We start from the raw sequence: 16,714 nt of genomic DNA on the forward strand, positions 1-16,714 counted from the left end.
CTAATTTCACTGACTGTCTAATAGTCTAATACTCATATGAAGCTATTATTTTATCCTTTTAGTCAACAATGAACAGACCAGTTTCCCAAACAACAGAAGTAAAATGAAAAATAGATTTTGCACAACTGGGCCCAAAATGAAAAATGCTTTCCTTCCTTTACTCTCAGTCATGTCCAAAGTTGTACTAATGGCAATATACTGAGAATTAATTTGTATGAATTGTCTCATTAATTTGCACATAGTAATTCAGTATTCCATTAAACTCTAAGCTAATTTCCATGGTAATACTTTAAACCACATTAATATCTATGCAAATACTCTTGATTCCCATGAGCTTACAGTTACAGATCATTACATCTGCAGATGTTGCGTGTCCTTAAAATAATAATGATAAACCAGTTGTATGAAAGGTTCTGAGTGTATAGGTGTATTAGTGTGTGTGTGTGGCAGAGGAGTAACATTAATAAAAGCCAGGCGAACACAGTGTTCCAGGTCAAAGCTGAAGTCTGCACAGCTTCGGTCCAGAGAGCAGCATGAGTCACCGGAACAGAGCGGATTGCTAGCTTGCAGAATTCATTAAGACAAATGTAAGGTATATGGATTTCCTCTGGAAGAAAAGAAGAGGAAAAAAAACCTTGGCAGCTGCAGAACAGCACCCCAGTGAATCCTCAAGTAGCTTTCCATACACCTTTGGTATGACAGCATGCCTTTTGCAACTCTGCAGATGATTTATGCTGGTCTAAATGTAAATGAATTCTCTTAAATCCTTCAGCGTGTTGACCTATTTTGTGTTGTTTTGGAACCATTCTCATACAACTCTAACAGCCTATAGCTATACACAAAGGGCACTAAAAACCTCCTCTTTAAGCAGCTAGTGTAATACCCACTGAGTAGGTCTACCCAGTTAAACTATCGGCTAGAAGGAGAGTAGTCTACGTGGAAAGGAATGAAGAAAATGGAAATTTTCTGCAGGTTAATCTGCTTTTGATTCAACACCAGCAGTTTATATCATGTCATGTATCTCTGTGCAAGGGCGCCCCAGTGCGGTAATGCTGCGGTAATGCACTCTAGCTACGTGTTAAGAGTTACGGTAACGTCATTACTTTAGTAAATCCCTTTATAAAATTCAACAATTATGCTACGGTTGCTATATACCTGTTCAACATTTTACCAAGATAGGGGCTTACACTTGCCAAAAAAGAAAGGAGGTGAAGCATAGTTACAGCATAACAGCAACGACAGAAGTGGAATGCATTATTGCTCAACGGCTGTTAAAATATATTGGAACGGACAGTACTTTGGAGATAAGTAATGCAAAGCTAAAACAAATCATACATTGTTAGCTAGCCAAACTAGCTTGACAGTTAAGCCTTACTGTAAAGTGATAACAAATGCGCCTATTCGCTTATAGTCAACAAACCTGCTAAAATGACCCAGGAACAGCACTTGTACTTGGCAATTCAAACTTTAAACGCGACCATGAATGAAGGACTGATCCCGTATCAGCCACCTCGGCACCGGATGTCGGTAAGTAAGAAAGCAAGTGCCGTTTTCGGCTCGGCAGCGATTTCTACAGGAAATACCTTCCGCTGTGGAGAACATTTGTGAAGGGCTGCCATTTTACCGAGCTTACGGTAAGAAAACTTGCTTCGTGTTGTGTAACGTTAATTCACTCGTGCACTGTGTTCAGTGTGCTGTACGTTCAACTTGTATTATCGCATACCAGTTTGTTTTGTGTATGCAGTTAACATTAGCTTACCTAGCTTGTGCACCATTGTGTCTGTGATGCTACTGTTAGCAGTAACGTTAACTAGCCCTGGCATTGAACATTATCAAGGCAAAAATTACACCAATATTACAACGCTAGCTAGTCAGTCTGTTGCCAAGGCTTTAGCTAGCGTAAGCTATCTAAATGCTAACTTATGTTAGCTAGTTTATGTCAGAGGTTAACGTTAGTTTTAACGAACTCGAAACACATGGCTTAATAATCTGTCTTTTCTGCCTTTAAGCGAGGCAATTGACTTGGCAGCATATCATTTTCTAACGTTGGCTTATGCAATGTTCACTGCTCAAAAGATAAACCCAGTAATGATACATGAAAGCCACAAAAGGTTCTACTTCAAAATACCGTAGCTCCATGCCCTCACCTCTGATAAAGATGTCACTCCTAAAACACTCCTAAGATTTCCTTTGCTATGAATAAAGTATCTATCTATCTATCTATCTATCTATCTCACATTACAAATGTGTGTTCACAAATATAATGAAGCACACCTAGGTTAGTTTAAGCATTACAAGTCATCATTCCCCTTTTTGTTTTTCCTCAGCAGCACAAATTCATTATGGGGGTCAAAGTGGTCCAGCTCACCTCTAAGTCCCACCATGAAAACCTCCTGGCCTCTCTGCATCAGCTGATGGTGCAGGGCCAGCTGAGTGATGTCACAGTGCAGGTGGACTACGAGGGAGATGTACAGGAGTTTCAGGCCCACCAGTTGATGCTTGCAGCATCCAGTGGCTACTTCAAGAAGATCCTTCTGTCTCCGGATGCTACCAGGGACAAAGTCGTACTCTCCAGTATGCACTCCAATAATTTCTCCAAGTTTTTGGAATTTGTGTACACTGGTAAAGTTGAAGTTGTTAAGGATAAGATTGGTGATGTTCAAGCAGCGGCACAACTTTTGGACTGTGAGGATCTGTCAGTGGTTTGTGGTGAGGCCATGAGTGCTGGAATCCTACAAAAACCTACAAGGAAAACATCTCCATCAAAAGTAGTAGATAACTTGCATGGTGCCAAGAAAGAAAAAAGAACCAAAGAGAAGAACCAGACTAAAAGCTTACTTCTTAAGCGACAGCACTCTCCACAGAGCCCTGAAAAAGAAGTAATTTCAAAAAGATTAAAGGTAAAGAACGCAGAAAAAGAGGGAAAAAGACTAGGAAGAACTCTAAAATTGAGGTTGGCACGCCATAAAGTTCTTCGTAAGCGTTTGAACACCAAAAGAGGAGCTAACCCTAACAATGAAAACCAAGTTGCAAATGAAGACACAGAGGTGAATGAGGACAGGACAGAAGCCGAGGCTCAAGCAGAGAAAATGGACGAGTCACCATTGGGGATGCCAGTCTCTGATGTGGATGATTGGGAAAGTGGGGAGGATGTGCCGAGCAGTGATCCCGAAGGCTCATTGTTGTTATCTCTGGAGGAGGAGGAGGAGGAGGAGGGTGAGGGTGAGTCCAAGGAGACATTAAAAAGGACATCCAAGGCCCAGTTCCAGTGTAACAAGTGCCAACGAACCTTCCACTATGAAAAAAGCTACTTGAAGCACATCAGGTAGGACATTAGTGCTACTGGATTACTGGTAAATGTATTGATAGATACCACAGATCCCCTAAAGTGTTTGAACTGAAGCATGTAATCCAGGCTAAGATCAAGCTTCCACTCTGTGACAGGACTAGCTCTAGGGCAATTGTAAGCACATTGTCTGCAGTGAAGTTAGCACCCACCCAGGTGATTGCACTCTTTCAACCTCCATCCATCCATCCATCCATCTTTGTCTGCTTATCCGGGGTCCGGTTGCAGGGGCAGCAGCAGCTCCAGCAGGGCACCCCAAACTTCCCTTTCAACCTCATTATCCAATTTTTTAATACATATTTATCTTGTTGGTCTTATAGTGTTATACAGTGTAACAGTAGACATACCATAATTTCCAAAAGGTACAAAAAGCTCACACTGTGTTTTGGAATTTTCTGAGTTGAACAAAAACAACAAGTTACTGAAAAATTGAAATGTGTCATAGACTGTGGGGTCCAGACATTAGAAGTTGGCTGGTCATTTTCTCACGGTTTGGAATGAGTTGATGAGTAACGTAAGTTATTATGAGAATTATTTTGTTCACAAGTTCTTCTAGAGACGAGAGTACTGTGTTACCCATTCACCTCTAAAACCTTTTAACAGAGAATGATCACCAATGCGTTGCCATCTTATCATGAAACCTAAGACATGGCCCTTCTGTCTTTTGTTCATTGCTGCTACCCGTTACTGCTCTCTTGGCCAGCACGTACCATGGAGTAAAAGCAGATGTGATCAATCGCTGTGAGACCTGCCAGCAAACCTTTGCTAACCGCAGCAATCTGAAGATCCACGAAAAGCACGTTCACAACAATGAGAGGCTTTTTGTTTGCGACTGCTGCTCAAAAACCTTCAAACGAAAGAAGGATGTTGTCCGCCATCAGAGACAGGTGGGGATGAATTCAATTCCACACACTTCCTATACATTATATTTACATGATAAAATACATGCAATCATTATATAAATATGCAATGATAAAAACCTCTAAAGAGTTGCATTTATCTGCATGTTTTCCACCTTGGTTCGATCATTTCTGTCGATGATAATCTTCTCAGGTTCATGAACGTAACAATCTGAGACATGTCTGCCCTGACTGTGGAAAGGCACTCAGCTCTAAAACTGCCCTGCTGTTGCATGAGAGGACACACACAGGTGCAAAGCCTTTTGAGTGCACCGACTGCGGGGCCAGATTTACCCAGAACTCCGCCCTCAAGATGCACCGCAGGTACGGAGCTCGCCGACAATGGCTGGTCAAAAAGAAAAGGAATTGGAAATGGGAGGTTTGTAGATGCTAAAGACAGGCAGACAGGATTGCCTCTGTGAGGAGAGTGGGTTTAAATCCTGTGTCAGCAGGAAGAATGTGAGTTGAGCAAGTAATTCTCGCTTCTCTTTGACAAATACCTTTGACTTTGGCAGTGAAATTGCAGTCTGTTGTTTCTGTCTGTCTCTTCAATCATCAATTGTGAATATAAACACTAATAGCTAGAAAAAGCCGAGAGCCAGAGAGTAATAATGAGAGATGTGGATGTTCATTTATTCATGCTAATAACGTTGGAAAAAAACATGAGGGCTAAACTTGTTTTTTACTATTTCTAGGACTCACACAGGAGAGAAGCCATTTGCATGTGACGAGTGTGACGCCCGGTTCACTCAGAAGCACATGCTGTCCTATCATAAGCGATCCCACACAGGTAAGAAGGATATCATTTCAAAACTGCTTAGATTTCTATATTGTCATCTTTAACCCCGTCTCTGTGAACACAAGTGGACAACGTAGGCCTTTAAGCCAATGAAGACGAGGCTATCTGCGCATACCAGACCAAAAGTGAAACAGCTGTTCTTTTCTTCTCCTGTTAGGAGAGAAGCCTTTCATGTGTGAGGCCTGTGGGAAAAGCTTTGCATCTAAAGAATACCTGAGACACCACTCCAACATCCACACTGGGTCCAAGCCATATAAGTGCGAAGAGTGTGGTCGAGGCTTCGCTCAGAGGAATTCCCTCCACCAGCATTTGAAGATACACACGGGTGATTGTATAAATCATTTCTTTGTTGTTGTTAATCTGGAGGCATGATCTCCTTTTACAGCTTCCTGTACTGTTCTCCTGTTTACACTGCTTCCTGGCGTACGTTTGTTCCCTCTCTTGTGTTAGGTGAGCGTCCGTACAGCTGTAAAGACTGTGACAAGCAGTTCACCCAGCTCAATGCCCTCCAGAGGCACCAGCGTATTCACACAGGAGAGAAGCCCTACATGTGTGGTCTGTGTAGACGCACTTTTACAGACAAGTCCACCCTTCGCAGGCACACTATGGTGAGCAGGGCTTTTCTCACGGGAATGACAAGTTAGTGTCAGATAGGGTCATTTCATCTGTATGGGCACAGTGTTGATTCAACTTTTACCATGGTCAAAAAGGGGGTATTGTTAAGGGGATTAGGCTTTTGAATGGTGACAACCAATGCATGTTTATAACCTGCCATGTTGGGTTTAGTGTACTTTGACCCATCAGACTGCTGTGAAATTAACAACTTCTTCTATTATTCAGATTCATGACTCAGATGCTCCCTGGAAAACCTACCTGGTAGTGCTGGAGGGAAATGTGGAGGATAAGAAAACCAGAACTCCTACAAAGGTAAAGACAGAAAAAGCAGGAGCAAGGGAGAAAAAGAGCGCCGCTAGAAAAAGTGGTGCTGGTGCTGGTACTGCTGGCGGTCAGGATAAAACCCTCACTGACTCCTTTGTGGTGCCGTCTGAGCCCATCACTCTCCCATCTGAATGGACCAGTCACGGGGCCATCGCTCTGGTCAACCATGGCGCCCTCGGCGGGATCACTGTCATTCACACCGAGATGCCCACTGGGACCCAGATGCAGCCCGTCATAACCACTGACAGCACAGGGTCCAGCATCATTTCCTTAGACGGATCAGCCATCCCTGTCCCCTTCTCCATACCGGTGTCCATGACTCACAGTATCCCCTTGTACTCTGAAGCTTCTTCCACCTCTCTGTCTATACCCACTCTCCCAGTTCGTGTTTCTGATGGCACGTTGGCGTCAGCCTCAGAGATCCCAAATGTTTCTACGTCTTCTGTTCTGGAAGCTGCCGCCTCACAGACCATTTTGGCTCCAGTTTCAGAGACTAAGGCTACTTCTGAGACAGAGATTTTGCAGCCTGATATTCTAACTGTGATTGTCGGTGAGGATGCTCATGGAAGAAAACCAACAGCTGCTGTCCCAAGTGATGGAGAGCAGAGGACAGCAGATAAGCCCTTAGGGGAACCTAAAGGGGCCCCAGCTCAAGATGCTGTAGAAGATGCATGTGAATAGAAAGAATTTTATCTGTGTATAGGGAATTTAAAATCCAATTCATGTTATTTGATGTATTTATTTTGGCATTAGCACTGTGTGAATGTGTGGTCCAACTATGTGGTGTTTCATAAATATTATAATCTAAAGTCGAGTGTCTCCTTCACAAGCTTGGATGTGATATTCAGTGTCACGCACACTCTTATGGAATGTAATGGCGTTCATAAAAAATCACAAGAAGCTGTTCTTTAGTGACATATCAGAAATAAAAGTTAAAAAAAAAAGATTAAGGTATTAGTGTGATTTAATTAAATAATATTGTACATATCTTATAATTCATGGCCAGAAATGTGACACAAATCATATTAAACTGAGTTGTTTAATTCATTACATCTAAAGCCAACCATTATATCACCATTACATTTTACTAATCAAATTAATATCCGACATCTGTTCCCCATACATGATGTATTGCAGGGGTTCCATCTTTGATGTCTGGAAGTCCTTGGCAGCTGTAGAACAGCACTCCAGTGAATCCTCCAGTAGCTTTCCATACATCTTTCAATGACTGCATGCTTTTTGCATGTGCTGATGATTTATGTTGGACTAAATGGATATGAAGTATGTATATCCTTCATAATTCTGGCTCTTTTCTTTTTGGAGCCATTTCCATATAACAACAGCTGCGTTTCAAATTTATATTCAGCAGATACCTGCAAATAATCCTTCAGGATTTACAAGGCTGCCTCCAATAACAAAAAAGTATGAGTTATAGTGTTAAGAAAAACAACCTAAAGTTTAAATTAGTTGGTGACTCATAAGGCAAATGTAAATTGGTTTTATGTATCTTAACTAATCACATTTGAATCACCATGAAAAAAATATTGGATGCTTCCTAAGAAGAAAGGCTGATCATGGTTCAATCTGTCGATAGTGGTAGGATCTGAACAGGACTAAAGGAAATGCACACTAAACGTTATGTAAGGACACGGAGCAGTAATGTAAGAACTAGGTTACATAGTACACTAACAGATTATTGATTTTTCAATTTACCAAGCAACGAGCTACAACAATTGAATAGTCGTGTTTTAGTATCAGATGACAGTCTCTGGCAGGGCAGCAGGGCTACCGCTACAGATCTATTACGTTATAATTTGGAATAGATCAATAGAGGAAACTATACATTTAACAGTAGCAACACTGTACTTAGTAGTCATAAATCTACCTCAAAATATATTGAACTTGTGATAATTCTTTGCATTTCCACTCCTGTAATTAAGTAAGGTTAATATGCTAAATAAGGGACAAGAGTTTATATATTTTATAGGTATGAGTACTAGTGGATACATGCATGGTACTGGGATGTCCCCTGAACTTAAGTGTTAATGAAATGTAATATGATAAAAAAAAAAATAATTAAGCCCTAATTTTCACCAACCACACTCAAAATACAAAAATGTGACAACATGTTGGTAAAGAGAAAAGCTTAGAAGTTTATAGCATTGCTGTTTGATAGGTAAGGTCAAAAGCAGGACAGCACAGCTGGGATTATAATATCTTTATTATTGTCCATCCGCACGAGCATACAGATCATATCCAAGGTCCATCGTCATTCCATCTGGAAGAAGCTGGATACGCAGGGTGAATGACCCTTTTCTAAAAACTTTGGTCTGGCTCACACTAGTGAATGTAACACAACACTAATCTATACACAATGACATGCTTAGCGACTGGCCATTTGGAAGGTGCACTGCAGTAGTAAACCTTCAATGTTAAGTTCACATCACAACCACAGCACAAGATGAGTAACTAATGTAGCACATTTCCCCAAGAATACTGCCCTGGGAACCGTTTCCACATCAGGGCTTTTCATTTAAAAATGTTTTCCAGCAAACCTTAAATCACAGCTTACAGATTCAAACATTCAAAGTATTATTACATCAACAAATCCTAAAGTAATAATAAATGGTCCTGAAGTAATGCAAGTATGAATGTGCGGAAACAACACACAAATGTTTAACAGTCTACACAGTGCATATCGTTGCCCTTCTACAAGAAGAGTCTCTCCTCATTGGTGACCAAATGGAAACAGAATCACCTTTTTGTGTGGCTGTAATGACTTTAGTTGTAAGAACAATCATGATTGGACCCTTTCAATTCTACTCCAACAAATAAAAAAGTAAAACAGTGATACATTCTCGAAATCCATACACACCATGATAATCCTATGTAGAACAAACAGAAACATTTAAATAACCTGTTTAATATATAATAAACTAGATTTAAAAAAAAAAAAAAAAAAAAGAAAACTATCTGCATCCGACTAGGAAACAATAATTGTACAAAACATGTCATGCAGTGCTTGTTGTCAATACTAACATCAGTTTCAATACAATATACTGCTCTGAAATGCCCCAGGACAGATTTCAGCAGAAAAGGTGTGCAGCAATCCTCTAGACAGAGGTGAGGGCGACTAGATTCAGATATGCTCGTAAGGAAAGCAAAGATAGTACTCTGACGGTATAGCAGTGGAATATTCAAAGTCATCAGCAGACACTCATCTCCAGATGCTATACACAGGGAAGTTAGTGAAAATGTGTGTATCTGTGAGTGTGAGTGTGAGTGTGATGTGAGAGAGAGAGAAGGAGAGAGAGAGAGAGAGAGAGAGAGAGAAGAGAGAGAGAGAGAGAGAGAGAGAGAGAGAGAGAGAAGTGTGTGTGTGTGTGTGTTGTGTGAAAGCATGCGTGATGGATGTCCCTCCGTGCTGCATTTTTTTTTTTTTTTTTACCCCTGGGCTTCTTTCATTTCAAATCCCCTTCGTCGCCCTGGATGGTCTTTTTGATGCGCAGCAGGAGGGTTGTGTGCCACTGGTCCAGACGGGAGATGGAGTCAAAGTCCTTTACCTGCAGGCGGGTGGGGGACACGGAGATAAGCTTTTCACCCCCCAAATATGGATTACAATTGGAAGGTTCTGCTTCATTAAGCTTAAATTCATAATACAAAACTTTCTTTGTTTCTTTGCAATCCGCGGGAATTTCCTTGTAGTCATGCTTGTTGATGTTGTCGTTGGCATACATGTTCCCAATATAGCTTGTTTCCACAAATCAATCAATCAATTATCTATCTATCTATCTATCTATCTATCTATCTATCTATCTAGATTATTATATTTCCTTTAGGTGGAACAACTACTTTGGTCCTTGTTGTGAATGCGACATAGTGCAACATATACAGTAACGTTGTGTTACAGACAACCCCTCCCTCAGGGTTCCCCTCAACCTGTGTCCTGCGCTCTGATTGGCTGTAGCTCCCTGACAGGACGAGCCTGCGATGCATCGCCTCACAGACAGTGGAAAATCAGAGCTAAAGTTGTGCAGTGTGAACTAGGCATTAGCTTACTGCTTATTTTCAGATGAAATTCCACAATAAACAGTTCAATTTCTACCCCCAGCATTGCGCATGTATAAACCAACACGCCCTGTTATAATTGCGATGCATTTCTCCAAACCATAAAATTGTACTGTACGTAACATATTGTACTCTCTGACTTTGAGGTAACTATAATAACTTTTTTTGGAGCTCAGCTTTATATGGATGCACTCCAGTCTGCACCAGTTCCACATAAACACAGTCCTGGGAGACTGGATGGATCCCTAAGATCCAGCTTTCAACTTTTCTCAACACACAAGGGATCCAAACAAGCTACAAGAGCCGAGAGCAAAGGGAGTCCTGTGCTCACCAAAAGCCTTGTTTTAAAACTAGACAACGTTTTTAGGGTACACAAGACTTACTGCATCGGTGAACGCTTCACTGTTCTGTTCCTCATGAGCCTCAAGAAGCTTCTGTTAATACAAAAAAAAAAGTAGGTTACTCAGAAACTGAATAGATTAAAAGGGGAAAAAGTAAGCCATCCAATTCCTAGGAGTTTGAGTTACCTTCAACAGTTTGCATTCTCGAGAGTCTGAGAAAGCCGGGAACATCTCCTCATATTTTTCAATAGCAATCTGTGGAGATATATGGCGTGTTAAACTTGTATTCCAACTCGCCGTCCAAAATCCTTAAGCTGAACCACAAAGGTATAAACTCGCCTTAGCGTTGAGCTCGTCAACGATGAAATGACAGAGGGACGCTTTGAAGAAATACTCTTTGGCGCTGTATTTAAGCAATGGGTTGTCCATCGTGTTGGCTCCAACCTAGATGCAGCCACGTTGTACAAAAAGCATTAACAATGTCAGCAGCTAAACAAATCAGTGTTGATTGACAAAAGTGCAAGCAGGACACGCAAATAGAAGCAGTGCACACCTGCTCGTAGATCTCAATAGCCTTCTGGTACTGCTCCAGCTGAGCACAGTAAGCCCCCACCTTCAGCAGACACTTGTTGGCAGAGCTGGGGACAACAAAAAAGGTACCCAACACATTTAATAAAACCCAGACTCTAAGAGCTATATATCTGGAGTATGTGACATCAGTTGATTAGGGACCGAACAATACATCAATCTGGATCGATACAATATATCGATTCAATCATCAACGATACAATATTATTGATAAAAGTAAAAAATATCGATGCATATGTTTAAGATACGCCTTTATTTTGAAATTCCCACTTTATATTTAATCCTTTTTATTAAAATGAGTAGTGTGTTTTTGATTTAAAATGTATGAAAGAGATTAGTAATGAAATTGTCCAATCATACTTTAGTTGCTTTTTGTCAATATATACAGTACAAATGTAATGGATTGTGTTAAATGGCCTTTGTATCTTCTCGTATCGGTCGCAGGCCACCAAAATAAATCAAAATCATAACATGGCAGACTTTGTGATATCAGTAAATATTGTATCACTGTCCGAAGATTGAAAATGTGTGATTTAAAAGCTTATCATTTGTCTACTACTTCCAAAGTTTGTAGTGTGCAGTTCAATAGCATGGGACGCTAAAAAATGGGGAATTAAGAAAGTAAATGGGCTGGAACAGAGCTCTGAGCACAGGCCTTTCTTTGACACTCATAGTGGGAAAGGCACAGGTGTGACTAATAACATTAACGATGTCTCTGTTCTATTTAAGTGTCCCAGTGAGTCATAATGTGGTAGCGGGCTGGCGTGCACAATGCCACGCACCCTGAAACCGCCACGGTATATGTAGAAGAGCCATATTACTGTTTTTTTATTCACCTGGGCTTTTGCTAAAATTTTGAAATAAATTAAAATGTGTGTACACAATAACTGTAATAACACAACCATGGGGGAGAAGATCTGAATTCCATCCAACGCCCTGGTAACTGCAGCCTTGCTCATCATGGCAGCAAACTTATTAAATAATGCAGCCGGGCCCTGTTCCACTGCAGATCTCAGGACATGTCATAGCAGGGAAGACACCAGTGTAATTAACGAGTGCGCTCATTATCGTTATTCTCAGTTCTACTCAGTCAGTTCCGGCCCTGGTGTTGTGCATGTCCGCTCACTTGCACCTGCTTGTTAATGTTATTAGTGACAGCTGTGAGTCAAAATGGGGAAAAGGCTCCTGTGAACGAGAGCGTTTGATTCTGCCGGAGCCATCTGGAGATAGAAATAGAAGCTACCCAGGTTTTGAGCAAATATTTTTACTTGTTGAAATTGTCAACATTGAAAAATGAATTGAATTTTCAGTAACTGAAAATTGTTATTCTGGTTTTATCATTCTATAAGGTTGTGGGAAAACAATTAAATATTTCACCTACAAAATGTAAACAAGATTTCACATCCCTAATTAACCATTATCAGTTTTAGGGATTTTAGAGCTTGAAAAAAAGATTTTACATTACCTGTTGGATTCTTCCCCTTTGTAGTAGTCTGCTGCTTGTTCATAATGTGCAACAGCCTGTACAAAAGAAAACCAACAAATACTGTTGCGTTCTTGAAAACAAATGAGCCCTATAGTGGTAGCATTAATAATTATTAGTATCCACTATGTGACCTCCGATTATGTGATATCACCTTTTCGATATCCACCAGTTCAGACTCGTAGATCTCTGCGACACTGATGTGGTGTTTGGCTGCGATGGTGAATCTTCCCTGGAGGAGGAGAAGTGATTACTAACTGGATCCATCCACAGACGCCTCTCGAGTCAAAGCGTTACATTCTCAGTGCAGCGAGGCGAGGTCAAGCTGTAGCCTGCGTCTACAAGATCTTTTGAAATTAATCCTCCTTAAAAGGGAATAACAAGTAGGCGACTTGATCAAGGTATCAGTGTTAAATAAACAAACTTGTCTGCTATGAATATGATACGGGCCCAAAGAATAAAATCGGAGTGGCAGGAAAAGCTGTATCAGTGAGCATGTGTACATGCACACCAATATTCCACTATTATTCAGAATATGACAATATTCCGAATTTGATACAGGTCATGTAAAGCGCATACTCCGGTTGGATATTCCGAAAAAGGCCTTTTTCCGATTAAGACGTGGGATTTTCCGGCATTATTCAGGTTTTAGAGGCATTCATTGGACATGTATGCAGCGCATACTTCGCGTCTCATTTAGAGTTTTAACCACAGTTTTCGGCCTCTTGCTCGTGTGCGGCTTACGGCCAGCTCGGTGCGTTGCTATGGTTGCTGTACACAAACGAACCAGCCAACAGTTTGCAGGGCTGCAGACCCGATATGAAGAAGAAACACCGCTGCTTTGAAACATTATCAAAGACTTGGATGTCAACATGTTTTTGGATAAGCGCACACATTGCAACGCTGATCTGTTGGGGGACGCTGTGTTTGCTCACTCCAACAAGTCCGCCACTGCTGGAAAACATTGAAAAAAAACTGTATTTTGCACGGCTACATGTAAACAGGAAAATAAGTGGAATATTCACTTTCATTAGCCATGTTAACAACTTTATGTACATGTCAACGTAGTCAGTTTGAATGTGATTTTCAGTCATATGGGTGACGCGATATCAGAACTGATACAGTAAGTCAAAGGAGAGTAGAAGTCACAACTAAAACACTTTTCAGCTAGAAAAACTAAAAACAATATGGCCACTTTCTATATGCATCTTACCATGTCTGTGTATATATCGATGGCAGCATTTAAACACTTGATTGCCTCTTTTGGCAGCATAAAGGCAAGAGGAGGGAACAATTAGTTATTACATACAATTATGTTAGTTTTGTTCAAATCTAACAGACCATTGCACAGCACCACATTCTGGATCAGTCGACATGCTGTGTTATTTCAACAGGGTGAAATAAGGTGTCTGATGCAATTAAACTATCTTACATGTTGCATGCAGTGTTAAATATACGACAGGTAAAATAAAAACAAAACTACAAGCAAGACCATTCACTTTTTCCCCCACAAACAAATACGACAGCCAGCTCCCATCCCCTAGACCTATACATTAACTAATGCTAAATGCCACTCCAAGGGCAATAACTCTAGCACATTATAATGTAACTGTTTCTTGTAAGTATAAACAGCAAAGCAACTAAGGCAGATTGAAATATGTCAGACCTGCCTCATTATAAACTACAGGCTCACAGCAAGAGACTCGGTAGTAAACTGCCCAGATTTGTTGTGAAACCTGTGAGAATTCAGCCTGGGGGCAACACATATTTTGGTAATCTAGAAAAATAAAAACTCAATCCACAATGACTCGTCCCTGGACACTTGACTTATTTTCTGTCTGAGGACATGTCCCACCTTTATAACCTTATAATCCTCAAGCTAATAATCCTTACTAAAACAATAGTCATGAAAACACTCTTAGCGATAAGTCATGGATGTGATAAATGAAAGTGACTGCCTATTTTAAAGTCAACATTTAAATACTTAAACAGTACAAATATGTATATAAGAAGTGGAAATAAAAATGCAGGCACTCAAATGTAAGCTATGGTAATAAATTAGCACGTAGTCTCACCATTGGGGTCCGACTTCTTGTAAGCATTTCCTGCATCAATGAAACTGGTGGCACAGTCATGTTTGTTCTGCAGTTGCATATGGAGACGTGCTGCCTTGCAAAACGCACTTCCAGCAGCTGAAGACAGAGGAAAGAAACTTTTACACACATACTCCCAACTTTGCCTTTAGCTTACACTCTAATTTATGCACATAATTCCACTTTTTTAACTCGTGGCCAAAAAACCCTGCACATAATCCTACAGTGTCTCAAGTGTGTTGAAATGGATATTGTGGATATTTTTTTTTAAAGAAAACAGCTTATCACACCACTCCAGTTCTTGGCCATCTTGAACATGTTGGCGGCTCTGCAGTACATCTCACATGCTTCTTCCACTTTCTGAGGTCCTCTAGACAAGAACAAACAAAAAGAAAACAGCTGTACCTAATTGTAAACAAGTAGAAAAGTACAATACTTAGGCATACCAAGATTAAACTGCTGAAACTACACTACAACATATGGAAGTTATATTGAATACAGATCGCACTGTATGACACTGTAGGGTGATGAGCTGAATGACCTGCATGACCTGCAAAGTCGCAGTATTACTCAGAGAGATGCAATGCTCAAATTGGTAGACTGGCTTAAATAAATCCCTCTACACAGGCACTATATATCCCTCTCCCTCCCTTCATGACAAGAAGTGGACCCCTGGGATCCCTGGAGTTGTAATAACCCTCTGGCCATTCAATCATGGCAGATGATTACATCACTGCTTGTTCAGCCACAGAATTACCCGTATAAAGCCTGCCGAGTTACCACGCACGAGAACATCTGGGGGTCACCTAGAACAGACTTTGGAAAAAAGACAATGGCTGCTGGCTTTTTGTATTTTGGCCCTATGTCAACAATGCCTTCCTTGCCTCTATGATATGCAAAAACATTCAAATATATGATGACAAGCATTAATTAGAAATTTTTGTCCCTTTTTCAGACTTTTTTTTTTTTTAGTTTTCACCAACACCACCTTACTACCACTGGTTTCACAGGACATTTATATAGAATTATGACTAATATGTTGACAAAGTTTTCTTTTGGGGACATTATTTGAAATTTGGAAAAATTGGAAGTTGGAAAAAAGGTTTTAATTGCAATATATCGCAGAATATTGCAATATGTTTAACATTAGTATAGTATCGTATCGTGATAATATCGTATCGGGAGGCGTCTGGTGATTCCCACTCCTAGGGTGTAGCTAGCTAACTTACAGAAATACATCCCTGGAGTCTTACTGAAATGTAGCCAATTGTTCACACAACATAACAATATTGACATATTCCTCCTTCCACAATGTGAAGACTGTTTGAAACTATAGAAAAGGTGGCAAATATATGACGAAGTAGATGTTTTAACCTTCTAAGTAGTTAGCTAAAAACAGTCTGCTGCGTAGCTTGCAAACAACGCTAGGTCCAGGAGAAACTCGTGATACGTTAACTGACATACAGGAATTGTTACAATGAATGCAACGTGTTTAATATCTAACGAAACTTCTACAATATCTTCCAAATGTATCCATCCAGAACTAACTGAATGTATGTCTACATAAAGATTGTCTGCGTGCCAACTTTGTTGCTGACAGTCAAGGCTTGCTAGCAGTTTGCTCTTTGGTGCAGTGCTGTCTTACCCTCCAAACATCCCTCCCAGAAACGAGCCAGAGGATTTGCATTTTTTGTCAGCTTCGGCCATTAGCTGAATCGCTTCCTTTTCTTTCCCAGTGTTGTCCATTTCTTTGCTTTATTTGAGGCAGAAAATACCCGCAGAGGATTCCGCTGTGTACACTGAGGATTACAGTTGATGGGTTTATTCAGCGTAGGCGTGCGCCAGCTAGTATCGCGGGACTTTGAGTGCTTTCCGTGACAAACCCTATTGGCTTCAACGCAAAAGAAACTACAATTCCCAGTGAAACGTGACGCTCACTATACCGTCTTACGCAATATTTGATGGCGTTCATTGATATATTGATGTTACTATAGACATATATAGTCTTTACTACTACTCTTTATTATGTCTATGGATGTTACCATTGAGGAATGTGTCTGCACCATTGATGTATTAAGAAGAACGGTCTGGAAAGAAGTGAAATTCCGGGTTCCTCTGTTTTATGTAAGTTCCTGTAAATATCCACCCAACATTGCAC

General features: G+C 40.6%; 2 protein-coding genes across 7 annotated transcripts; one reads left to right on the forward strand and one right to left on the reverse strand.

Annotated features, from left to right (window-relative positions):
* The first annotated feature begins 496 nt into the window (after positions 1-496).
* Positions 497-6,865, forward strand: gzf1 (GDNF-inducible zinc finger protein 1). 5 transcript variants are annotated; one of them, XM_032543313.1, is made up of 8 exons: positions 497-693; positions 2,328-3,325; positions 4,050-4,233; positions 4,400-4,569; positions 4,941-5,035; positions 5,202-5,369; positions 5,495-5,652; positions 5,885-6,865. In XM_032543313.1, exons 2-8 carry the CDS (start codon positions 2,343-2,345, stop codon positions 6,662-6,664), a joined length of 2,538 nt encoding a protein of 845 aa, XP_032399204.1. In that variant the 5' UTR covers positions 497-693; positions 2,328-2,342; the 3' UTR covers positions 6,665-6,865. The 5 variants fall into 5 exon arrangements, with proteins under 5 accessions (XP_032399204.1, XP_032399200.1, XP_032399201.1 ...); XM_032543309.1 differs by lacking the exon at positions 497-693 and adding an exon at positions 1,269-1,527; XM_032543310.1 differs by lacking the exon at positions 497-693 and adding an exon at positions 1,276-1,527 and having other exon boundaries at positions 2,331-3,325.
* Positions 6,866-8,186: 1,321 nt separating this feature from the next.
* On the reverse strand, positions 8,187-16,433 carry napbb (N-ethylmaleimide-sensitive factor attachment protein, beta b). 2 transcript variants are annotated; one of them, XM_032542305.1, is made up of 12 exons: positions 16,202-16,433; positions 14,847-14,926; positions 14,539-14,655; positions 13,677-13,723; positions 12,618-12,695; positions 12,446-12,501; positions 10,946-11,030; positions 10,732-10,836; positions 10,579-10,647; positions 10,435-10,485; positions 9,355-9,546; positions 8,187-9,245 (listed from the first exon to the last, which is right to left on the reverse strand). In XM_032542305.1, the coding sequence occupies exons 1-11, from the start codon at positions 16,300-16,302 to the stop codon at positions 9,445-9,447; spliced, it is 891 nt and encodes a 296-aa protein (XP_032398196.1). In that variant the 5' UTR covers positions 16,303-16,433; the 3' UTR covers positions 8,187-9,245; positions 9,355-9,444. The 2 variants fall into 2 exon arrangements, with proteins under 2 accessions (XP_032398196.1, XP_032398197.1); XM_032542306.1 differs by lacking the exon at positions 13,677-13,723 and having other exon boundaries at positions 16,202-16,422.
* Between the last annotated feature and the right edge of the window lie 281 nt (positions 16,434-16,714).

Source organism: Etheostoma spectabile, chromosome 18, assembly GCF_008692095.1.
Source record: "Etheostoma spectabile isolate EspeVRDwgs_2016 chromosome 18, UIUC_Espe_1.0, whole genome shotgun sequence".
Classification (NCBI taxonomy): Eukaryota; Metazoa; Chordata; class Actinopteri; order Perciformes; family Percidae; genus Etheostoma; species Etheostoma spectabile.